The following is a 26701-nucleotide window of genomic DNA, read 5'->3' on the forward strand; positions in this document are numbered from 1 at the left end:
CTGTAAATTATAGACTAAAGCAGTTATTTATTAAAATGATCCCTTGTGAAAGCCCGGGCTGTGTAATTTCTAAACTGCATTCTAGATTACTTTATGTAAATTGGCTTTGCATTTTAGCTTAAGTGAACACATTCATTGTAATGTAATGTAAGTTGCATTTCTTTAGATAGATGAAGCTCTTCCATATCAGCATCTGGGAATCCATACTATGATATCCATAGAAATTTCAAGTAAAACTATTTCTAATTCACGTTTGTTTCATCCATAAATCATAAAATAAATGATTTCCAGCCTCATGAAATAATATCACGCAGGGTTGAGAATGGCTTAAACTTCATGTCAATTATGCTTTTTTTCTTTCCCCCTAAATTATGATCCTCATGAAGATCATTTAGTGTCCAAAGTGTTCTTGAAAATTACCCAGCCTGTTTTTGCACAGCATCCAAGTGTACGTGGGGGAATTAAATGCGAGTATTGGGTAAACTTCTGAATTGACTGTAAGTCTTTGTAACATCATAGGGGTTCAGTGAAACTTTGTAGATTCCAGAGACAGGCGAGTACTTCCTGCGTGAAAGAAAAGGCTGATTTAAAGAGATGAGTGCATAGAGCATCCTTCATTATGGAGCCTTCAGTAGAAGGCTTGAAGTTCACTGTCAGGTAGGGCAAAAGGAAGCTTCCTTAGGTGGCTCCAAAAGGAGAGAAGTGGGTGAGCTGAATAGGAAAGCCTGTCAGCCAGACTCGATGGTGCAGTATGGCTCGGAGGCCCCAGGCCAGCAGCCATGGTGCGCGATGCTGCCATACGGGGCCACGCGCACAACAGACACACACAGGGCATCTCCACTAGGGATGCGACCTGAGTCTAGCCCACACGGTTTTGCCCTGGATCATAGGTTACTGGGCGAGAAAAGCAGTCCTTGGAGGTTATTCTGGTCAGCAGTTTCTGAAGAATAGTGAAGGAAAGGCAGGAGCATAGGAGGAAGGGCAGATGTGATGGGGTGTCCATCAGCAGAGAACCGTGTAAAGCCAAGGAGTCGAGAGCGTTTTCCTTGTGGTTTCCATCGATGGCATAATGACAGATTATTACCTGGAGTGTAAGGAGCAAAAGAACAAAGTGAAGGGGTTTGGGGGAAGCTGGCTGTTGACAGTCCCTGCTGACCCGTAAGCAGCGCTCTCCATGAGGGCACAGAGGGTGGTGCCTGGAAGGCTAGGGAGAGCCTGCACCAAGCTCCAGAGTGACTTCGGGTACCTTCCTGCAGGCTACACACTTATTTTTAAGGTTCACTCAGCTGTCACGTTTCTGAATTTTAACTTTACACTTCAGTTGTCCTGCATTAAAAGTCCACATAGGTCTGCATTCTGCCCTTGCAATGGGCTTCGGAGTGTATTTTACACAATGGGTTTGAACTCCTTCACTGTGGAGATTGCTTTTGCTCCTCTGTACAATTTCCAGGCAGCTAAGATCAGTTAAGAAGGCTGTTGTTTTTAATCCCTGTATTTGAATTCCAGGCTACAGAAGCAGGGGATTTTCCACAACAATAGGTTTATTGGAACATAAAAATCATGTTTTGGGGGAAAAACCAACTGCCTGGGACTCCTCACTAACTCTGGCCCACATGGCTTTCAACTTTAAGAAACATTCGATTCCATTTAAATTGCTTAAATAAACGTTTATTCAGTAGCTGCTTTTACAGAGGGGAGTGATGGGATCCACTCGATGATCAAGCGATTGATTTTTATTGAGGAAGCCACAGATTTTTACTCTTAGAAAATACATAGTTGACCTATGGTAGATTAACTACAACCGTAATAAGAGTGCATAACTTTTAATGGCACAGCTATTGAAATTTTAGAGGAAAAAAAAAACATACAATCGAAAATAAAAAAAAATCTTACCAATAAAATTTGAATCAGGAACTACTGAGGAAATATTTACTTACTTCCCTTTGCTATGTTTTTATTTAAAGTTTTCTTATTGTACAACATTCTCATTATTAATTTCTTCCAAAGTTAAGGTGAGTAGTGGAACAATATCCATTTTGCAATATATAGATGTATATTTCTCTTAACGTATTTGTTTAGCGCCACCTATTGGCCAAGTGGATAATTAAAGATTAAAAAAAGTTACTTTGGTGTAATTCAAATTTCAAGTTTGAATTATGGACCAACAGAGCACAATGAAAGATTGTCATATGAGCACTTTTATTTTGTTCAATGATTTTAGCTTTCTATAGTTTCATGTCTTCTATGTTATTATTGCAGTTGTAGCAGTCATGGCCGGTGACACGGTGATTAAGCACACCCTCTTTGGCAGAGAGATCACCTGGGTTCAAATCCCAGCTCCACTATTACAAGCTCTGAACCCTGAGGAAGTTCCTTAATCTCTCAGTTTCCTTTTCTACAAAATGGAAACATAGTTGTGAGCATTAAAATAAATATATGTATAAATATACATACACATGTATACATACATGTGTAGGTCATATACATAATTTTATATATACCCTAATTTATATTATATATGTTATATATTTTTAAAAATCTTTAGAATAGTGCTTGGCACAAAAATAAATGTTTACTACTGTTATTAACAAAAATAAAATTAATCATTGATATTTGTTGGGTGCTTACCAGGTGCTCAAGCTGATAGCTTTGTACACCTGACATAATAAGCACTGAAGGAGTTATTCTTGTGTTAAAATAAAGAATAATGTGGTTCAAGGAATTCATGAATTTGTTATTAGCAGAGCCGGAATGTGGGGCCAGAAACTTCTCACTCCAAATCACATGTATTGAACCATTACCCTATATTTCCTGTTTGGGCATATGCTATCAATTATCTTTTATGTCTCTTTTCAATAATAATAACAAGCTGGTTTATTTTTAGATATAGCACCAAAATAACTAGAAGCCAGAATACATTAAAAATTTCATTCTAATTCTTGTTATGAATTTTTAAATGACTTAAACATAATATACATGATGAAAATGTCATTTACTTATGCTATTAATTCCATGACACATTTATTTAATCTTGAATTACTAGAAAAGAAGCAAAAGCAGGACCTTTAAGAGTACTATTTCAAATTATTTTTCTGAATGTATTTTTGCCATCAGTGTTATCAATTCACTGTTACTATCTTTAAAATGAGGTTATTACAGAGACCTAAATCCTGGGCTTCCTATAAAGATTCAACATATTTCCTCTAAAAGTTCAAAAGTTTGGGGCACCTGAGTGGCTCATTGGGCTCAAGTCATGATCTCAGGTCGTGGGATCGAGCCCCACATCAGGTTCACTGCTCAGCAGAGAGCCTGCTTCTCCTTCTACTTCTGCCTCTTTTCTTGCTTCTGTGTTCACTCTCTCAGTCACTCTATCTCTCAAATAAATATATAAATAAAATCTTAAACAATGAAAGCTGAGAAGTTCAAAAACAAATCTTTTGATGTATTTTACGATTACCACAACTTTTAGCACTTTGGATTTGCGATTAGAATCAAAGTATTGCTTTGTAATCTTTCAAAATATAAAATACTTCCAGGTGAACTGAATGCCTTAGTAGATCAGTATCTAGGAAGTTAAAAAGTAGCAGCAAAGTTTTGTGTTTTTTTTAATTAGAATAAAATTCTCTAAAACTATCACCAGGATTCTAAAGAGCTCTCTGTACCAATAAGGTAAAATGTATTAGTGCGCTCCTTCTGGTGGCTGATGCAGAAATTGCATTTAACATCCATGACTTGAAAGACACGGAAAAATACCTTTGAACCTTCCAGAGTTTCATACTTTCTGGAGAATTGCTTGGTCATCATCGTTATCACAAACACAATCAATTGTGAGAAGAAATGGTGATTTTTCTATGGTCAGGGTTTAAGGAAACATGCCAAGAAGTTCAGATGCTGCGGTTGATCTGAAGGTCTGTAAATACCATCTTCTAGCCCCAAATCCCCACCTCTGAAAGAAAGAGAACACTGGAAATGAGACACACCAAGTAAAACGGCTTCCTCCATAACTCTTATTCCTGTCTCTGTGGGAGAGAACGAGAGAGAACATAATGTAGGGGCTCAGGTTTGAAAAGAGTATGTGTGTCAATACCTGTTCAAAAGAAGGTTATAAGCAAATGTTTAAGTTCATTCGTTCGTTTCAAAAGAAATTCTCACTATTGCTCCTATTAAATCTAACTCCTTTCTTCCAAAACAACAAAAGCATTTCTACTGTTCTATTAAGTTTAAAAGTTCAAATAACATGTGTTGAGATGTTTATATTTGGGTGAAGAGCAAGCAAAGCCAAGTGAAACCCTCTGTGCATCATTATCTTATTAAGTTTGAGGCAGAGGATGTACATAGCTTACCGTTGAAGAAAGCGTAACTGTAAGATCCCAATACGGTATCGTAAAAGCAACAGAGAACCTCTTAGATAATGGGATAGCTCTGTATCCGGGGTATTATCCCCCAGTTTTATTTTTTAAATGAGTAATTCAACAAACGTTTCCATTTTGCTACAGGTCATGTGCATCTTGGAAGCCTTTGGACATGCCAAGACGACACTTAATGATCTGTCCAGTTGCTTCATAAAGTATTTTGAACTACAGTTCTGCGAGAGGAAAAAACACTTAACTGGAGGTAGGTGTAAAATTAACAAAGGCAGGAGCTACCACGAGAGGGCAGCAGAACATCAAGCATGGGACCAACGAAGACCCTGGGAAATCAGTGGTGTGGTGTGTGTGTGTGCGTGTGTGTCTGAAGGTGCACACCTGAGATGTCAGGTTATGACTTCTACAATTACCGTGAACTGAAAAATATTCAGAAATGTGAGGTGAACCTTTAAAAAATGATTATTGAATAAACTACATACTATGGATCCAACCAAAAATAGCTGAAATGAATGATGATGGTTGAACATAGAGATGACTCACATGCTCGGTTACGATAAATTATAACTTGAGTATATATTTCCTTCATACAACACACATCGATCTATTTTAAATAAAACAATCTATGTTTTTGAAACAATTGCATTAAAACAAATCAAAACATCAAAATAACCACCCAGCTAAAGCCAAACAGAACTATTTCTTTTCTGGTTTAAATTTTTAATGTGTATTTTATGAAAAGCCGTTATTTAAAATTCAGCTAATTTAGGGGCGTCTGGATGTTTGGTTGAGAGTCTGACTCAGGTCATGATCTCAGGGTCCTGAGATTGAGCTGTGAGGTGGGCTCTGTGTTTAGCAGGGAATCTCCTGGAGACCCTCTCGCCTTCTCCCTCTGTGCCTCCCCTCACTCATGCTCATTCTATCTTTCTCATTCTAAAATAAGTTAAAAAAAAAACAATTAGTTTTTTAAAAAAAACTAATTTAGAATTCACCTGGGATTTTACATCTTTCTCATCAAAGCAGATTATCCATGCAAATTAATAGTCTGAATAGAATTGTAGATGGGGTGCCTAATGCACTTGGAGGAATCAAGTATCCTAGAAACTGTAATGACAGCTGTTAGGACACAATCACTAAGTGTAATGATTTTAGAAAGAGATCAATCTCATTTGATGCTTTCCAGTACCCTTCAGGAAACAAAAGTTACATTTGACCATGATTTAGGAAGAAAAAGCTTGTATTTTGCAGTAAATGTTTGTCAAAATCCATTATTACTAAATGAAATTGGGCAAGAAAAATGGATAGGAGGAGTCAGAGAAGATAATTTTAGATGTTGAAGTTAGCAGCTTAAATTCTGCAATAGGAAAGTTATGTTTTTAAAATCCATGACTAAGAGCTTTATTTGAGGGTCCACTGTGTTAGGAAGACTTCAAAAGGAGGGACGTCTGGGTGGGTCAGGGTTTGAGCGTCTGCCTTCAGCTCAGGTCATGATCCTGGGGTCCTGGGATCGAGTCCCACATTGGGCTCCCTGCAGGGAGCCTGCTTCTCCCTCTGCCTGTGTCTCTGCCTCTCTCTGTGTGTGTCTCTCATGAATAAATAAATAAAATCTTAAAAAAAAAAAAAGAAAAAAAAAAGGAAGACATCAGAGGAGAATGGTCTTGAGCCTCCAAGTCTGGTTTCCAGGTCTTGGTCAGTGAGAATGTCCCTCCAAGTGAAGGACATAGCCTGACCTCTTCAACTCAGAGCACTTGACCAGGGGTGGCTGACCATGGAGGCTGGAGGTGGAGGAGGTCCTCAGTGCGGGGTACTGTGGCCCCTGCCCCTCCAGGGTGGGGGTCCCAGACAAGCCCTCTCAGCCCATTGGGTGACCTGTTAAAAACATAGGCCTGCTGAATGGGACTCTGTGTTGACTAAGATACCCAGTGACTCATGTGATTGCCAAAGTTGGAGAAGCCCTGTTCCAGGTTGAGTAGAGCCGGCCGCTGTTTCCTGCATGCGTGGCTTAGAGGACAAACTGCTTGTCCAGACATCACTTGCATGACTGTTTCCTGGATTCGATGTTCCCGTTTCCAAGACGAAGACACAACAATGGGCTTCTGCAGGTCTTATCCAGGACTGATTTTGTTCCCTTTTCTGCTGGGTGGAATTTAGCACGTCCTCTTCAAGAATGTTCGTTTAGAAAGTCATCGTGTACGTGTCTGCGGCAGAACGGGGTCACACTGCTGTTAAGGGGACATCCCAGGTAGCGAGCGCGCAGCCCCGGGAGGCCCCAGCAGCATCACATCCAGGGCCGCTGCCGGAGTACCGTCCCCCACCCCCTGCCACGGTCCGGTTTAGATCCTCAGGGGGACCCCGGGACCCTCCCCAACCCAAAGGACCCCTGGCCAGCGCAGGAGCCTTGTGTGGAAACGCCCCTGGGTGCAGTGGTGACTGGGTGTGCTCTCCCCTGGCAAAGCAGCAGGCTGGGAGTCCGGGGAGGCGGGGGCCCCGCTTCTCTCCACCCCCTCCCCACTTTGTTTTTCCACTCATCCTCTCCTCCTCATTAGCATCCTGGATTCCTTTCCTATCACTCAATCTTATTGGTTTGCTCTGTTCTTTTAAAAATCTGGCAAAGTGATTTTGTGGTGGTTCTATATTCTTTTTCTAATTTTAAGAGCAAAACACACATTACTACACACACAGGACCAGTTGAGGCTACACTCCTAGGGACTGGGAAGCCTGAAGGGTCTGCCGGAAGTTCAGCTCTCTTTCCTGTGGGGAAGGGGAGAGGTGAGCGGTGTGTGCAGAGAATGTGGATCAGGAGACAGAACATTCTAGCACCATGCCTTTGGAAGTGCTTGTGGAAGACACGCAAGACCCAGAAAAGCAGAAATGTCAAGGGAAACATGGCAAGTGCCTTCAGATATTCGCTACCACGTGGAAAGGGGCCCGAGAACAAAGCTCTGAGTGCCAGCTCTGCAGTTGGTAGATGTTCCAGAGAGGAAGTATGTTCCTGACATAAGGCCTTCCCACTGACCTACTGGTGAGGCCCTGTGCCCCTCTCCCCAGGCCGGGTGCGCTCCTGCAGGGGGAAGGCGCAGACCCCTCGGACACTGCAGACAGCCTCCACAGGGCCTTTTGCAAGGTTGATGTAGAGAAGCTACTTAATGCTCCGCATTCTCCAGCTCCGCACATGAAGCACCTGCTGCCTGATGACCAGTATTTCAATGCCCAGTGGAGTAATGGGTGGCACGTATTGTCCCCTGGTGCCTGCCAGCCTAGAGGGAAGATTCCATATGGGAAATCTATAGAGTGTATAAGCATGCAAGACCCCCTCTAAGAAAACAGTACAAACTCGGTGGCTTGGAACAGAAGTCTGGGGTCAGCAGGACGGGGCTGTCTTGGTTGTCTCTGGGAGAGAGTCCTCCCTGGCCCCTTCCAGCCTCTAGCAGGTGCTGCCTGTCCTTGGTGGTTGTTGGCTCGCAGCTTTAGCATTTGGGTCTCTGTCTCCTTATCACAGGTGCTCTCCCTGTGACCCCCTCCTCTTCTTATAAACACCAGTCACATTGGAGTAGGACCTATCCTGCTCCAGTATGACTTCATCTTTTCTAAAAAAACAAAACAAAACAAAACTATGCTATGTTTTATCTGACACTTGCATGTTCATACTGTTGTGTTAAGAGTTAGCTCAAAAGTACATTGGACCAGGTCCTGCCCTGTAAGGCTTGCAAGATAGTCAAGGAGCTATGACTTGTCCGGTTCTCTTCCCCCACTAGAGTGTGAATCACAGTCTGGCATAACGTCTGGCAGAGTCGACATTCAGTAAACAGCAAGTGAATAAATGAACAAAGGGCCAGTTGAGCCTATGGAAGTCACTCTAACCGAGGGTAAGAAATAGTGAGAACCGTAAAGGAAGAGCGGAATCCAGAGCCCATGCAACTGGTGTCACCACACTGAGCTTAGGCTCAGCTCTGACCTTGATCAAACCACGTGGACTCTAAAAAGTGTATTTGTAGAATACAAAGCTTAGACCACAGAGAGCAGGGAGGATGGGTAAATGAATGAAGAAGGATGTGCAGGTAGTGGGGGGACTAAGCCAATCTAGAAGCATTCGCCCTATGGCATGACCACATCTTAATGTGAGGACATCTGCAGGTACCTTGCTTTCAAGCACAGTCACATCCCCAGGTCCTGGGATCAGGACTCGGGCATACCGTTCGTGGGACACAGTAGAATAAGGGGGGTCTGTTGTATTGTCTTAACTTCTCAAACTAATTTTTAGTATTAGGACCTCATCGTGACCCCCCAAACAAAACGCGCCAAGCACTTGAAGAGGCTACAAGCCGGTATGACACCTTTGAATAATCTCATCTGTTATCCAGGTTCCTTTTCTGAAAGAAAAACAGAAGAGATATATTCATTTAAACTACTTCACACAAATTTTAAAGAGAGCTGAGTTATTCAAATGGGTCCCCTGGAAAAAGGCTTCTGAATTTTAAATGTTCACTAAAATAGTAAACCAAACTTGAGAAAGATTATTGCACCTCAAACTAGGTCAAATAAATGTAGGTTACAGGTTGATGTTGTACTTCGTGGTAATCTAGTTTCCCTTAAATCATCAACATTTCTAAAATAGTGGTGATGGGTTTTCTTGGACAGGGAGTATTCTCTTACTCATTTTAAGGTTGATAGATGTTACATGTTTCCTTTTTGGATACTATTGCTCAAACTTTTATAACTTAATGGCAGCTCTCTAATCACGGATGTGGCCACAAATTATAAGAGAAAATGTGAGGCCCAGTTTTACAAAACACCGGCTGTAAAAAAGTAGAGAGCGTTTGTTATTTTGAAGAAAATGTAATTAGTAAGTCATATTCTAGTCTAACTTTCAGCCCAATATTTCCCCCCAATTACTTATTTAATAATATAATTATTTTGGATTCCCTGGTATATATGCCAGCACTCTCAGGACAGAGTGACGTCTAAGACATCTTAGCATCGCCCCATAGGTAAGTTTATAGTGTAAAAATAGGAAAACTGTGCCAGTGATGATGTTTTCACTTGTCCAGTACCTTTCCCTTGGGACTTCGGGGTAATTTGCAGGTATCAGTAGCTGAATCCCTAATGATTCATATTTTCATCTAAGAGTGTAGAGAGGTTTTCAGGGTATGAAGTTCAAGTGCACTAATGGAATTAATGGCTGGGAGTCATACTGAATGTCATATTCCCAGTTCTTTTCCCCAGATCACATCTGGTCTTTTTAAGGTTCTTTAAAGTATAAAGTTGCCCTTCATTTTAGAGTATGTGCAACGTTTTGACATACAATTGAGTGTCCTTTTGGTCTTTTCCCCAGTGGACCATTTTATTGTTTCTAAATCTTCAAAAATATGCGATACAGACCTCCGCAGTCCTTGGAACTACAGATCACCATATCACAAAGCATTCTTCAGCAAGCCTGCTTGGTGCAGCGCAAAGGGGCTCCCAGGCTGGACCTCCGTGTGGCCACTGGGCCAATGTCCCTTACCTGCTTTTCCCAACTAGAAAATGAGACACCAGACCATGCTCCCTTGTATGTGCCTTTCAGCATTGTTCCATTTAGTTGGAGAGAAGCTACTTTTGTGGTTGAACATGTCTCCAGTTTACAGTGGAGGCTATGAATGGTTTGCTGTAGCTGCCCCTCGCCCTGGAAAGGGCAGGCAGAGCTGAGAGGGTGGTTGGGAGCCAGTGGTATGCGCACCGCCACCCACCCCTATCCTCAGCTCAGCCAGTGGGCTGGGCACATACTCCCACTGCAGGCGTCCCAGCGAAGCGCAGGTCGCAGTCCCAGACCTCACTGGGCAAGTAGACATTCACAACTGAGCGTTCCACCTACCCAGCGTCAACCTACCTGCCTACCAGATACTTTGTCAGGTGATGATATTGTCTCCTCTTCTGGGATGTTGACGATTGAAGAGGATGCTGATCAGTAAACAGTGATTGAAAGACTTTTAGAAGTTCACCACATCCCAGGAAACACATCCCAAGGTTTTAATGCTTTTCCTGCTTGATTGTGGGATTGTTCCACTCATAATAATAACAAAATGAGCTGTGGTTTTGGAAAGTATCAGACTGTCTAATATGAGGACTATTAATTAGCTTAATTTTAGCTTTTTTTTAAAAAAGAGGCTGCTCTCTTGAAGTCTTCGCAAACTAAAGGCTACTTCTCTTTTCAGAAAATTTTTGACATTTATTATATTCAAAGGAAGTCAAAATCTTTTTCTGTTATGATTCATTTGACATAAGCTTTAACATATTTCTAATGCTTACTTGTGCAAGGCTCACATAAATTAACATTTTCTTTACAATATATTGTTCGGTTTCACTTTGATGTACTTTAGCTCCCCTTGAAGTCTATTTCTTCCCATTTTTGCCAATCGTTCCAACCCATGTCCCCTGTCCTGTCCTTGATAATTTATATCTCAGCGTAAACCAATATGACTCTTTGCATATTGTGATGCATCCCGTCTCTCCCAGGACTCACCAGTCTGTGGGCTCACATGAGTCACTGCAAGAGAAGCCAGATATGCTGCCTCATTCCTTCCTCACCCCATTTCTGACACCTGCCTCAGTATTCCTGGACATCTCTCTGGACCTGATGCTCCCTCCCAGTGGTCTTACTTCCTAGAGTCCTTGGGTGGTTCAACAGTCAGAACTTCCTCTGGTTCAATGAGCTGTGGAAAGCCCTTGTGCTCTGGCATCCAGGGCACTGGAGGCCCCCTTTGAGGTTCTGTGTTCTCATGTTCTCTGAATTTCGCCTTGTTTGGAACACCCTTCCCTCCAAAAGACATAAACTGAGCCCACTTTGTGGTCTTCAGACTAGTTTTTCTTTTCTAAGTCATTGCCTCATTTATATGCATAAATGTTAATTAAGAAGAGAGCACACCTTGTAGCTCAGTAGAAGTGGAAATCAGCCATTGCTGTCAGGCTATGATTATACCTCAATTATTCCCCTCTCAATCCACATAGTCCTTCACCGGCCACATCAAACTGTCAAGCCCAGGACCAGCTCCCTGTTCCTTCAGACTGTAGCCCACAAAGCCACTGTACCCATATCCTCCCCAACCTCCATCTCACCCCATCCGACCTGGTCCATGTTCCCCAGCCTCATTGGACATTTTAAGTTCCTTGGTTGCCTGAGGCCACAGCTTAGTTTTTCCTCTTGGCTGCCTGAGGGAGGCTTGTCTTTTCTCCTGGAATGGGCAGGCTGCTCTCACTCTACTGGTTTCATTTCAAGTCACTTCTTCAGAGAAACCCCCTTTTCTTCCCCAACCCGCTCTTTCTAATGTGATCCCTGGATCCCAGCTCTGTTCACTCCAGATCTGTCTCCTTCCTTATTTTTTTTTCCACAGCACTTATCAAAATCTGAAAGTGTCCTTTTCATGATTTGTCTGGTCAGTTGCTGTTTGTGTCTTCTATTAGGATATAAAACTGTTGGTAGTGCAGATCCGGTCTGCCCGGTGTGGAGTGGGCACTCATTAAGTATTCGTTGGACTGAGTCATCTCAGGAGTGGATGTAAAGCATTAATAAAATGAGGCAGCATTCTTCATTTCAGGGAGGAAATTATGACATGAATTCATGCATATCAACAGAGTACATATTAGTGGGAGTTTAAATAGATAAGGAAAGCTATCAACATTTAACTCTGGATATATATATATATATATTTTTTTTTTTTAACTAGAGCCAATTCCTCTTCATAATGACAATTTCTGTGTGGTAAGAATAGACCAGTTTGATACCTCCTTAGTGGCTACTCTGTCCCGTGGGACTTGGTAGAATGGCAATGTGTGGAAGTGTCTGGAGAGGGAGTTGGGTGCAGAACCCACATGTGGGAGGTGAAGAATACTTGGCTCCTGCATTACCTGTGCCCTGAAGACACTCACATATATTTTAAGCAGAAACTGAAATCTACTCACAATCAGAAATGTCTCCCAAGGCTTCATTATCTACTTGGGCAACTTAACCTCACAGTTAAAGCAAATGGGGTGAAAAATCTGTGAGGGCCTTTGCTTGTGACCTCTTAAAGACAAACCAGAAGACCGTCTTCATCTTCATTGTTAACATCATCAATTATCCTTGGTATTGTACTCTCAATTGGCCATTCTTTTAGAAGTTTCAGAGTGCTATAATTGATCTTATTTCCTTTAAGGAGCAGCATCTTTTATTGCCCAAAAGCCAGTTGAATTTCAACATGAAAAGGCCTACAGTAGAATTTAAATGAGGCAAACATCTGAAAAGCTCCAGCACAGAGCCTGGTACACTGCAGGTGCCTTCAAGGCAGTCCCTTCCCCTTGGAGGCCACAGGAAACCTGGGACCTTTGTATCTCTTCATCCTCACGTTAGTATGGGGACAGCGAAGTTAGGAGGAATGTGGAAATTGACAGTGTCAGATTCAGGACCAGGAGCCACACGTAGGCTCCTAGTTGAGGCACCCATCCTCATACCATCCTTTGAGTTAATTCGGAATAATGAAGTCAAAAGAAATGCATAAGGGTGAAAGAGAGAATATCTGGATATATAAATTAATTTGGCAATGTGTGCTTTTGGTGACTGCTAATTGAAGACATGATGGGGCTCTTTGGGAGGAGATCCTAACTGGTCATGATTTATAACTAGAAGGGGGGTGGGGCATGGTGATAGTGAGCGCTAGAAAGTTTCTGGAAATCAGTGGGAAGGGCAGTGAGGGCAGGTATTTGTCTGTCTTGAAGATAAAGAAATTCATTTCCCCCATTTTTTATAACTGAATAAAAATTAATATAGCTCTATAGAATACTTACATGCAAATTATGTCATATATAAACTGCAAGCTTGTATGTTTTTACGGTGCCAAAACTTTCTGAGAAACATATTTGTATGTAGATTTCTGGAAAGATAGAGGATCACGGGTATATTTCTAGTCAGCAATATTGCTGAAATAAAACATCTTTTAAAACATATAGGTCTTGAGAAGTCAAAAAATCAGTTAGCAAGAAGTTTCTTTCTCCATGTGGACATTTACATGAATGAGTCAAAACTCCTTAACTCCATACCTATCATTTTCTTTCCTTTATTTCAATGTCATTTCAGATGCAACAAAATGGCTGGCATTTTCTCTATTTGGAAGAATATTAGAGTCTCACAGAAATTTGAGCTTTTGGTTGTTTTGTGTTTACTTCTAGCTAAAAGCTCCTTTAAGATTTTTTTTTTTTCAAAATCCTACTGATCAGAATCCTGCTAACCCACAGCAATTTTATTCACTGCGGGAGATGAGCTAACTGGGATGATTACTAATTACACTGTTTTTGAATTTAGATTAAAGGTATTGAAGTCACTCTATGATGTGGAATTTGATTAGTTTTGAATGCTGCTCTAAACGAAGCTAGTATATTGGCTGGGACAAATAGGTCTCGGGTCAGCCTTTTCTCTGAGTACAGAAGCATGATGGTCAGGAGACAGTTGTTCAGCTCTCCGTTCCCTCTCAGTATTTCTGTAGTTGATGACTAAAAAATAATGGGAAGGAACAACTATGGCAGTTTATTTCTTATGCAATTTTAGAAACATCCTCTTGAGCATGGGTAATATTATTAATACTACATGGAAAATGTTTTCAGCAAATAATTTGCTTAAGAAAAAAATAAGAGAGGAAAGAAAGTGTAGCAATTAAGACTTCTCCTTGAAATTATCACCTGATTTAATACTCAAGGAGAGATGGGGAAAAAACTACACCACCCCATTCTAATTTTAGCATCACCTTTGGGCAACTAATTAAAGGGATATTTTGAAAGAACCTATCTTTATGCACTTAGAACAACTTTTCTAAAAAGTTTCTAATAAGACAACTTTCCTTAATAGGGAGTATTAATTTTGAGGGTTTTGGTTTTTTTGTTTTTTGTTTTTCACTGATAATCATTATGACAGGCTGAATTGACCACTTAATGAATTTTGCCAGAGGGAAAGCATGTATTAGTGGTTCCATTTGTTCAAGTAGATTTGCTATATAAAACCAAAACTAGGGGACCTCACATTTTTGCTTTTGGAGGCAGGACTCTAGAATAATTATCAGCAGACTCATTACACAAGATGATGTTCCTAGTTCAGATATAGGATATAATTACATCCATTTGACTTCTTAAGAACTGCTGCCTTTTAATTAAAAAAGAAATCACTGACCATAGATCCTTACTTTAGAGTGGGAAACTACAGTAATTCACAGTTACATTTGAAATTAAATTCCTTAATTGTTGACTGGCTATTCATAATGATAAGAATAAACTCAAGGACATGTTTTGTGTCAGATTATATTTGTGCACAAAAGATCCATGTTGGGTCATGAACAAGGTAAGAATGTCCCCTCTCACCACTTATTTTCAATATTGTACTGGAAGTCCTAGCTAATGCAGTAGGCAAGAAAAAAAATATATGTATATATACAGATTGAGATGAAAGAAATAAAACTATCTTTGTTCATAGATGACATGATTATCTCTGTAGAAATTTGGAAAGAATCAAGAACAAAAATCTCCTGAACTAGTAAGCCAACAAGGTTGCAGGATATATGGTTAATATACAAAAGTCAATTGCCTTCCTATATGTCAACAATGAACTATTGGGATTTGACATTAAAAACACAATATTATTTCTACTACCACCAAAAAATTAAGTACTTAGGTATAAATCTAACAAAATATTTACAGTATCTTTATGAGGAAAACTACAAAACCCTGATTAAAAATCAAAGAAGGTCTGGGACGCCTGGGTGGCTCAGCAGTTGAACTTCTGCCTTCAGTTCAGGGCTTTATCCTGGTCCAGGGATCGAGTCCCACATCAGGCTCCCTGTGAGGAGCCTGCTTCTTCCTCCTCTGTCTATGTCTCTGCCTCTCTTTGTGTATCTCATGAATAAATAAATAAACAAATCTTTTAAAAAATCAAAGAAGATATAAATAGATGGAGAGATATTCAATGTTCATGGATAGGAAGGCTTAATATCATTAAGATACCAGTTTTTCCCAATTTGATCTATAAATTCAACACAATTGTAATAGAAATCCCAACAGGCTATTTTGCATATTGACATAAAATTTATATAGAGAGTTTAAAAAGATCCAGAATAGCCAATGCAACATTTAAAATGAAAAACAAAGTTGGAAGACTGGTGCTACCCAACTTCAAGAAGTACTCTAAAGCTTCAGTAATCAAGACAGTGTGGTATTGGTGAAAGAAGAGACAAATAGATCAAAGGAACAGAATGGAGAGCCCAGAAATAGATCCACAAAAATGTACTTAATGGGATCTTTAACAAAGGAATAAGGCAATTTAGTAGAGAAATTGATAGTCATTTCAACAAATTATGCTAAAACAGCAGGGCATCCACATACAAAAAAAAAAAAAACTAAAAATGGACTGTAAATGTAAAAACAAAACTATAAAACTCTTTAAAAGATACTATAAGATAAATTGTTACATGACCTTGTATTTGGCAATGACTCTTTGATATAACACTAAAAACACAATTCATGAAAGAAATAATTGATAAGCTGAACTTCATTAAAGTTAAAAAATGACCATTCTGTGAAAGGCACTGTTGAGAGAATGAAATGATGAGCCACAGATGAGCAAAAAATATTGGCTAAAAACACATCTGATAAAGGACTGATGCAACGAACTCTTAGTACTCAGCAATAGGAAAACAATCTAATTTTAAAAATGGTCAAAATATCCAGACACCTCACCAAGGAAGATACATGAATGGAAAATAAGCATATGAAAAGACGCTCTACATTATAGGTCATCTCGGATACATGAACTAAAACAAAAATGAAATACCCCTGCAAACTTATTAGAACGTCTAAAATTCAAAACACTGACAATACTAACTACTGGCAAGGATGTGGACCAACAGGAACTCTGATTAATTGCTTTGTGGGGATGCAAAATGGTATAGCCACTTCGGAAGACAGTTTGGTGGTATTTCACAAAGCTAAACATAGTCTTACCATACGATCCAGGAATCACAGTCCGTGGTATTTACCCAACTGAGTTGAAAACTTATGTCCACACATAATGTGGATACAAATGTTTATAGCAGCTTTATTCATAATTGCAGAAACTGTAAGCAACCACAATGTCCTTGAATAGGTGAAGGGTAAATAAGCTGTAGTCCACTCATATGATGGATTATTATTCACTCATATAGGAAATGAGCTATCAAGCCATGAAAAGAAAAAGAAGTACCTTAAATATGTATTATTGAATTAAACTGAAATATTACAATCTGAACAGTTTAAATGCTGTATGATTCTAACTATACAACATCTAGGAAAGGTAAATCTATAGAGACAGTAAAAAGAACAGTAGGTGTCAGGGGTTAGGGAAGGAGGAAGGTATGGAGTGTGGGTTTTTTAGGGCAGTGAAACAATTCTGTATGTCACTACACTGGCAGATACATGGTATTATGAATTTCTTAAAATCCAAAAAGTATACAACACAAAGAGCAAATACCAACATAAATTTGTAGACTTTGGTTAATAATGAAGTATCTATCTTGGCTCATCAATTTTAGCAAATTTATGACACTAATGCAGGATGTTAATGAAGGGGAAGCCATGTGTTGGGAGGAGGGAGGGTATGGTGAAACTCTCAGGATTTTCTGCTTAGTTTTTCTGGAAAGCTAAAAACTGCTCTCAAAAAAAAAAAAATCTATGGATGTTTTTCAAAAGCTCTGTATTTATTTGAAAATAGCTTCATTATCATCTCTTGCAATTAATGAGTTTGTGTAAATTTATGGGAACAAAATTAGTAATGCTATTTAACAAGATCACTTTTTTTTTCTTAACCAGCCAGAATTTATACATATATGCTCGAGAAATCCAGACTTATTTCACAACCTCTTGGCCAGAGCAATTTTCTCATTTTCTACTTGCTGATGGATGGGTTATCTGCTGAAGAAAAATATGGACTTCACCTTAGTAATTTATATGCCCACCGGTAAGTGACTGCATATTTTCTATATAGTAATTCTGTCTTCGAGTTGTGACGGCATTTAAGCAGTCTTAAATTTTCTTATTTTTCAGAGAAGTGGTAAGTCAAGGAGAGTAATTGGGTGCTGTTAGGTTACAGCCTTCTGTGTAACAGGATTGTAACAGTTTATTGAATGTGTATGGATCTGTGTGTCTGTATTAACATGTTTCTATTTTCCTACTTTTCAGATCAGATTTTAAAAATTAGTGTGCATATAAACTTTTATATTCCTTTGGGTGTTTTGGATATAACATTAGTTATGCATTCCTAATCTGTGGTAGTCTTTTGAAATAATGGGAGATGTTATTTGGCAATCATTATTCATTAGTAACAGATGAAATTGCATAATGGCTGAAGAAGACAAACAATACACATAAACCAAAGAGCTGGTTTTCTGCACGGGGGCCAGAAAGCATCTGTTAAAATGCAGGTGCATTGGTCATAGGATGGGATGGAGGTGAGAGAGTTATAAAGGCAACAAGCTGAGGAATGTCTTCACGTTGTGTGCATTTCCAACAACTATCTGATGTCTCCCCATCCCCATGAAGACTGGTCCAGATTTGGGTCAGGGTGAGAAGGAAACAGTGAGGAGAGGAAGCCCCATTCAGGAGAGAAGAAGATGAAAGGAGGGAGCAAGAGGTTGCTGGGCATGCTGAGCCAAGCTCACTAGTAAATCCCTGGCAGGGCAGAGGTGCTGGTCTCAGGAAGACGCGGATTTATTTCAGATACCTGTTAACACCTGATTTGTAGTTTATTGGGTGTTTGTTGTTGGATCCAAGAAGAAAGGTGTGTGTTTTCATAATTTTTGAGAAATCTTGTGAGAAGAGTTAAACAGCACTTGGAGAGGAAGGGTGCGTCCTGAAGACCAGTCTTGCTGGTTGAGGCAAGTCTATGGGTAGAGGAGTCTATGGGGCATCTCTCTTCATTGAGATGCCAATGTGAGAGATGAGGGGTTTTGGGGGAGGGGCGATGGGGTCTCAAGGACGCAGAGCTCCTGAAATGGGTTGAAAAGGCATTGGGACAACCTCCATGGTGGCCATTGCTGAGAAGTGTTACTGACAGTGGGACATGGGGCCAGATGAAGAGAATGAAATGATCAAATCCTGATTTACCTGGACATTATTAACCCCTCATTCAATTTATCTGAAGATACCCGGAAGTACAGGGGCAATGTGTCTCATTGAGTGGGAGGAAACTAGTCAAGCAGTTAAGAAAGGCCTTCTCAAAATTGTGTTTTATTTGAAGTGAAAGGCTTTGGGGTTTACTGTGCTCCCAAACAACAGGGATTCCAAAAAGAAAGAAAACACTAGTCCTGGAGCATGAGAGCTCAGGTAAAAGTGGTAAAAAACTAGGGCACTAGAAAAGTTTTTTAAACCAAATTCCCTCGTTTCATAAAGGAGGAACTCAAACCCAGAACCATAAAGAGGCTGAAGTCATTTAACAGCAGTGCCAAAAACCCATTCCCAGGTTTTAGCCTTTGTTTTGCCACGTTGAACATGTCCAGTGGGAGACATTGTCCCTGGGAAGAAAAGCATCACATTGGAAAGCAGGGGTCAGGTGTTCAGGAGTAGGTGCGAGAGAGGAAAGTCTTAACAGGCTTCTGTGTTTAGAATCTTGCTTACAAATAAAAACTCAACATTTATAGCAGATAATTGGTTCGGGGAGGTGGGGGTTGCCTGTGTATATTTGCATGCGTGCACTTGGCATTTCAGACATACAGCCACTGATGAGTAAAGGACCATAATCTCATCTACTGTTCAAAGAAACAATTTAACTTCTGGGTCTGAGGTTTGGACTGTCTCTCCAAATGTGTGAGCGTGGGAGCAGAAAACAAGCTTTTCTTTATTGAGGTCCAGTTCCAGCATTCATCCCTCTTTGCTAAAGAGAGTTTGGAATCACTCAGGCTATTTAGAAAGTCACAGTCAGGGGTTGCTTTGTGAGAAGCTCCAACAGGAAAGAACTCAGCAAAATCATGAATCATTCAATTCCCTTGAACAAAGAGGTTATTTTATTAAAATGTATTATAAATATCTAATGGGAACAAAACAACATTCCTCAATAAAAATACACACCACAACCCCAGATTCATAAAAATATCAGTTGGAACATTTGTACAATGAGAATTCTGCAGACATAATGTTCTTTAATAATAAAATAAGCTGTTTTGCAAGTTACAGTGCATGATATATCACACTATTTTTGTGGTTTGTTCTGTGTGGGTCTTCTCACTTTTGCAGCGCTGGCAGGACTTGAGGAGTTCATATTTGTCTGATGTATGATTTGGGGTTAGGGTGTAATCTTTATTTGTCTTAACGACCATAATTTTTGAAATTGGCTTGTTTGCAGTCGGCAGTGTAAATCTTAACTTGCTAACTTTCTGACTTTCACAACTCCGTGTCCCTTCCAAAGTTCCTCCTGAAAATCAGCACTTGATTCACGTGGGAAAAGTCACTGTAGCATGTGAAGAGTACTGTTACTACCCTCACATCTACTCATCTGATCTTCTTTAAAAAGGTGTCAAAGTACCTATTAAATAGACAATCTGAATATGCCTTTGCTTTTGCAGTCAATGCTCATTCCACAGTGCAGCTCCTATTGAAATGTTGATGAAGTATGTTGAATCTTAAGGTAAATACTATAAAGAATTGCAAGTCTGCTTCCTCCAAGTGCACCTTGTCTCCTCTTCATTAATAACAACTCATTACCTGCATGAAACAGGAAATACGCCTGTAACAGTAACTGGGAGCTGGAGACATATTCAGATTTAATATCTGTTCTTATATAATTGAACTCCAAAGAGAAGGAAACATTGTCGGAGCTGATACTTTATAATTAAAGCTACAAAAGTGGTTTTTTTTTTTAAACTTTGACTCTGTTTTTGGAACTCAAAGTTTTCAAAGCCTCACATGAAAAATTATGGAGGTTTATTTCAGTGTTAAATGCACCTAAAAATACTTTCCTGCTTACAAAATTGGAAGGATACCTAGAACAAGCAGATAGCACTCTTGCTTAACTATGGAATATAAATGGTACAGATGTGAGTTCCTATAGCTGAACTGCATGGAAACAATATTTGTAACACTTTGCATAAGGGTCTTTCTATACAGACTGTTAAAACAACAACAATGATGACAAGGAAAAGTCTAATATTTTAAGCAATGGAAATAGAGATTGCATTTATCAAGAATTCCCACTAGATGGCGAACTCTCCACAGAGTCAGGACAAAAACACCTCAAGGTTTCTTTTTTATTTATGGTTCTTCCCACGATTTATTTCTTCTTTTTCCTGGCTGTTTGTTTTTCAAGTTCTATTTCAGATTCCTTTGTACGGAATAAATATAGGTCTGTGTTCGTGAGAATTGAGCTTTAATGAAAGTTAGAAATAGTCATTAATTGCTGATCTTCAACCCCTTTTTATGGGTTTAATCCCAAAACAGATGGGCTCTGAAATGCAAAGAAGTTATTCCTAATCTTCCTCCCTACTGATGAGCCAGGGAAATGATTGTGATGCTGCATAGTAACATTTTCAGAAAAGGTCAGATTTTGAATTATAAGCTGAAAGCAAGCAATCGTTTTCTCAGAGCGCGTGACCTGCTTCTAACCTTGTGTGTTAGTGGAAGGAAACTCTGACTCATCAAGTATTTGAACTTGTGATTGCTGCCTGGGAGTACACCTGTCACAGTAGACGCTGTGGCAATTAACTCTCAGTACAAGTCCATTTTTTTTTTTTTTTTTGCTAAGGATTTATTATGCACATTTACCTTCATTTGAGAAAGTCTCTCATAATTAAAAAATAGCTGAGGGTAAATGTAAATATTATTTGAGGATGACTCTTGTTGGTTTTGTGATATAATAAAAGATTTATGTGGCCACATAGTTTAGGAAGCAAATTTTGAAAGTGCTTCCCAGACAAAGTTTCAAGATAAGAGGAGCCAAAATTGATTTCTACTGGAATCTATTATTAGTTATCTAAATAATCATCACAATAAAATGTGTACACCGTAAGGAGCAGCACCCGTCATATTCTAGACCTTGTCCTACTGTCATCCCCCGTCTCTGAATCCTCAGCTATAAGTGAGCAGAGGGTACATGACCACATCTACGCTGAATGGAACAGGGCCTGAAGACAGAGAGGTTGACCAGGAGCCAGATAGTAACCCAAGTCTTACTCACTCTTGGCCTTAATTCTGTACTGTGTCCTCAGCAAAGCTACCTATAAACTGGCAACCACTGCCTTCGCAACTTTGTGTCAAGGACATTTTTAAGGAAAATGAAAGTGAAAGCACAGTGTTTGTGTACATTTTTAAAATTTGAAATTAGTTAAGCAAAACTAACTTAGGATATTGTGGAGGTTGTCACCTCTGCCATAAAAAGCAATTCTGGGTTACTTCTTTATCAAGTAGCATAATTAAAATTTTAAGCCACAAGAGATTGTATTATCCTAGCTGAAGGTTATAATATTGAAAATATAGAAAGGGTGGGGTCACTTCTGCAAATGGGCAGGTAAGTTTCACTTGTGGAAGCCAACAGCAAGGAGTCAACATCAGGGCTTTCTTACTTCTTTTTGCTCTTGAGTGATGTGTCCCCAGAAGAGGGAGAGGGAGAAAAAAACCCACTTGGACACCAGGCACTTTAGTTAGTCTGCAGAACCCTGTAGGAGAATTAAGAGTATTCTAAATTGTGTTTATAATAAGTCTGAAGCACAGATATGTAGCTTAATCAATGATATTTAGCGAGTAAGTCTAGTAAATGAAAAAGCAAATTCCAAACCCAAGTATGTGTGGCCTCAAATTTTCTGTTCATTAGAACTCTTTGATTGCAAATGTCAGATACCTAACACTAACACATTTAAGAAAGAAAAGAAAGAAGGAAAGAAGGAAAGAAGGAAAGAAAGAAAGAAAGAAAGAAAGAAAGAAAGAAAGAAAGAAAAAGGTAAGAATAGAGAAAAAAGAAAAATAAAGAGGTTTGTGGGGACCATATAACTAACTGGAAAAGAAAGAAGTGGTGCTGGCTACAGGCATCACTAGATCCTAGAGCTCACATCTGCCTCTGTCACTCTGCCTCTCTCATTCTCTCTCTTTCTCTCTCTCATCTGTCTAACTTCACATGTTTTTGAACATGTTGAGGAATGTGACACACACAGCCCTAATCTTCCACATTTTAGGAGCCCTGGAGTGGAAGTAGAAGTTCTCTTTCCTCTCTCCAAGAGGCCACCTTGGCAGGCCGACCCAGGTCCCTGAGTCCAGGGGAAGAGTGGAGGATAGGAGATGTTTAGCCACAGAAGCAGACAGGGGAGTTGGGCATGAATAACACATAGCCACATGGAGCCTGTTCCTTCCACTCCATCACGCTCTGGCTGCCAGGCTGATCCCCCACCACCCACAAGAGGGTCAGCCCCCGTGTCAGGACACAGCTGTCAGGAATCCTGGGCAGCAGGTGCAGCTCTGCTCCTGCTGAGTGACTGTGGTGCAGCTTACTCTGTGGACTTTCTAACTGGCTGGGCCAAATAGCTACCCATCTACAGGACCATTAATAATGTAGACATATCTCAGGAGGCCTGCAAATAAAAGTTGTAAGGGCTTTCCAGATAATTTCCATTTGATGTATGTTTACCCCCAAAATATTTTTGGGGATTAAAGGTTAAAACAACACTATGATGGGCGCCTTGATGGCTCAGGTGATTGAACATCTTACTCTTGGTTTCCACTCAGGACATGATCTCAAGGTCTTGGGATCAAGCCTCATGTTGGGCTCTGGGCTCAGTGTGAAGTCTGCTTGAGATTCTCTCTCTCCCTCCCGCTCTGCCCCTCCCCTCTCTCATGCGTGCACACACACTCTCTCAAATAAAATAAATAATTAAAATATTTAAAAATACAGTATGATCCATCCAATCTGCAATATTATTAGCTTGTATGTAAGAATTTTGACCTCTGAATATACCTCAAAAATTCAGACTTCTACTTTAAGTCATTGATGTTTGTTATATGGTGACATCTATTGTTTTTGTTGGTGGTAGTCTTTTGATACTTCCAAAACTAACCAAAGCCATCATGATTGAACACTCTTCATGGATTTTCCTATTTGTCTATTCATGGTGATAATTATGGAAAGTTGTTTTTGATTTTTCCATGTTGCAGAAAGGGTACCTGAGAGCTGTGGTTACTTGGTTAACCAGCATGGAGTAGATGTGATATTTGGACTCTAATCTCAATTCTCAATTACTCGTATAAATAGTTTTGAAATTACTCCATAGTGTGAATCGGTTTGCATCACAGATAACTTTTAGTGCCTCAACTACTACTTCAGAAAATCATTTGCTGAATTCAACTTTGTAATTCTTTTTAATTCTTCAAAAATTTTTTTAAAGATTTTACTTATTCATGAGAGACAGAGAAAGACAGGCAGAGAGACATAGACAGAGGGGGAAGCAGGCCCCTTGCAGGCAGCCTGATGTGGGACTCAATCCCTGGACCTGGGAATCACTCTCTGAGCCAAAGGTAGATGCTCAACTGCTGAACCACCCAGGCATCCCTTTATCAACTTTTTGACAATAATAGCATTGTCAAAATTTTGAGGGTGCATTAACACATACAAATAAACATGCGTACATATATGTACAGGCACATAAAGATCAACAGGAAACTACCTTTAAGACTATATTAAATGTTCCACTGACAATGAGTGCCAGGCACTGTGCTCAGTAATTACTTTTATTATTTAATTCTTTTAGCAATTCTGTGGTATAGATACTAATATTGCTCCTGTTTAATAGATGAGCACCCTGAGATCTACAGGATATGTAACCTCCCAGGGTTGTGCAGGAAGGAAATAAACGAACAGTGATTTCAAATCCGGCAGGCTGTCTCCAGAACCCAAGTGCTCAGCCACTTTCCACTGATTTTTGTCCTTTAGGGAAGAGTGATATAGCCAACCTTAGAGCTTAGAAACTGACATGCTGTTCTGAGACATAACATTAATACCATTGTCTGTACCCTCACTATTTGAAGAAGACAGATGAAAATATTTTACACTCTTCAGAGTTTTGTTTTTGTTCCTTGAAATTCCAGTTTGATTGTGTTCACTTTCCCAGTTGCCAATGCAAAAAGAAGATATCCTGATCCCCAGATATTCTCACAGTTTTGTTCTTTATTTGATTTTATTTATTTAATTTTGAGACAGATAGAGATAGATAGATAGATAGATAGATAGATAGATAGATAGATAGATGGAGCACCTGGGAGTGGGGAGAAGGCAGAGAGAGAGAATTTCAAGCAGGCACTATGCCCAGTGCAGAGCCTGATGCAGGACTCAATCTCATGATCCTTGAGATCATGACCTGAGCTGAAATCAAGAGTTGGGGGCTTAACTGAATGAGCCACCCAGGCGCCCAACATCCTTGTTCTTTAAATGCAACACCCAGTGCTGACCATTTTGGTGTCCTCTCTCTCTCTCTCTCTCCTCTCTCTCTCTCTCTCTCTCTCTCTTCCCTGACCAGGTCTGGCCTACTCCCATCCTTTCTGCACAGATTCTTATTTGCCTGCCTCTTCAATCTCCCTCTTTACATTCATGTCAGATTAATACTTGGTAAATTCCAATTTAACTATGAAACCTCCTAGCTCAGAAATATTTCATAAATATTGCTTTTCTGTCATATCAAATAAAGTCTTTTTGATGATACAAGGAAACAGAGCTGGTGAGGCCGTAGGGAATTTGAAGGAAGAACATTGTTAACATGTTCTTTGAGATTCTCTCTATTCTTGTCTCAGACTGCCGCAGAGTGGAGTTGAGTATCAGTCAAGGGAAAATGTAGTTTTATGCTGAGTGAAGAAATAAGCTCAGTTGACATTAGATGATTAGTCACCATGTTTATCTTTCAGTTATGAAAAAGGAAATCCACTCTTGTATTATGAGAGTTAAACGCTCTGAGTCTTACTTTCCTAGTCAGTAAAATAGATGTAAAAATTTGTAGTATAGACCTTCAATTGATTCTTCACAGTTCTCAAATACAAACTGTTCTGAAAACCAAAAATCTATTTATGACTCATGTGCTGATGAAGAGACTAACATGACCTGAACTCATCTGAAGCAAAATCTAAATGTGAATTGATAGGAATGTATTTATGAGCCTTATATATTTCTCACTTATTGAGAAGGTTCGTATGGTTTTTCCCAGAATTAAAATAGTTGATGAAAACATATTGTCAACCTCACTGGGAATATAAACAATCTATTGACTTACAAAAGAACAAATATTCTGGATAACAGAACGTGTTTGTCTCCAAAAGTTCAGGATAGTGTTTGGGCTTGTGTCCATCGAGTTTGTGTAGGTTTGAAACCATGGCGGTAATTATGTTTCTCACCAAGGTGAAGACTCAAACTTTCCTCAGGACTGCAAGGCAAGAGCTCACTGAAGATCACATCCACATCTGTCTCTGTGTCTGACAGCAGGGTCCCTTCCACTTTCAAGAGCCGCCTTCCTTCTCCATCTCTCTCATCTCTGTCTCTCCATTTACGATTATTTCCCCCTCATACATAAAAATTATTTTGTTGCATTCTAAGTTATGAAGAACTCTATCAAGATGGTAGATGGGCACGGCTTTAGAGGACCATCCCTCCACCAGTGGTGGCAATGTCATCTGTCAATGGAGGTGTGACTCTGCACACTCAAGGAGCTTGTGGAGAAAGAGCCACAGGGCATGCTCAAGGGTTGGCTTGGTGACTCCTCATTATTTTGGAGGGACTCATTCACAGTTTCATGTGAGGGAGAGTTTATCTCCTTCTTTTCAAAACCTGCTCATGTGACAGTAGCAAACAGCATCCCGTGCTCAGGTGTGACCTGAATCCCATCCACCTTATATGTCAGGCTAATGTAATAGGGGTCATTTCTTTTGCCCCCAGCCCTACTTGTCAGTCTCATCCACTGTTGACACCTGGCAGTGCCATATTGGCCTTCCTCTGGGTCAGAGAGAGGTGGAGTGACCATCTCCTGTGACAGGTGAGCCATCCCTACCATCCCAGCCCATGCTTGCTCCAGCCTGGCTTTATCCCCTTCCTGAGTCAGTGACCACACTACATGAAAATATCTCTTGTCCATGCTTTCCATGTGCTGTCTCTCCCATGGGCTTCCAATTTCCTTTGGTAGTTTGCAGGAAGCACTGGGCAGTCACAGCACGGTGGAAGACGCGATGCTGTTTCTCGTCTGGTGCGGAGAACCACGCTGCCGCAATCAGTGCACACGAACAGCTGTTGGCAGAATCACATGCCTCTGAGGTCCAGTCCTGTTCTTGCTGACATTTAGGGCGATTGTGGCCTCGGAGTGGGG

The 26701-nt window shown here is 40.1% G+C and overlaps 1 protein-coding gene across 1 annotated transcript in view; it reads left to right on the forward strand.

Moving 5' to 3' along the window:
- MYO16 (myosin XVI) overlaps window positions 1-26701 on the forward strand; it is a 481094-nt gene that overhangs the window by 202664 nt on the left and 251729 nt on the right. Inside the window, exons 15-16 of the mRNA XM_049099266.1 lie at window positions 4497-4614; window positions 17199-17346. Coding sequence (XP_048955223.1) covers window positions 4497-4614; window positions 17199-17346 — 266 coding nt within the window. The remainder of the gene's footprint in view (window positions 1-4496; window positions 4615-17198; window positions 17347-26701) is intronic.

Source organism: Canis lupus, chromosome 22 (genome assembly GCF_003254725.2).
Source record: "Canis lupus dingo isolate Sandy chromosome 22, ASM325472v2, whole genome shotgun sequence".
NCBI lineage: Eukaryota > Metazoa > Chordata > Mammalia > Carnivora > Canidae > Canis > Canis lupus.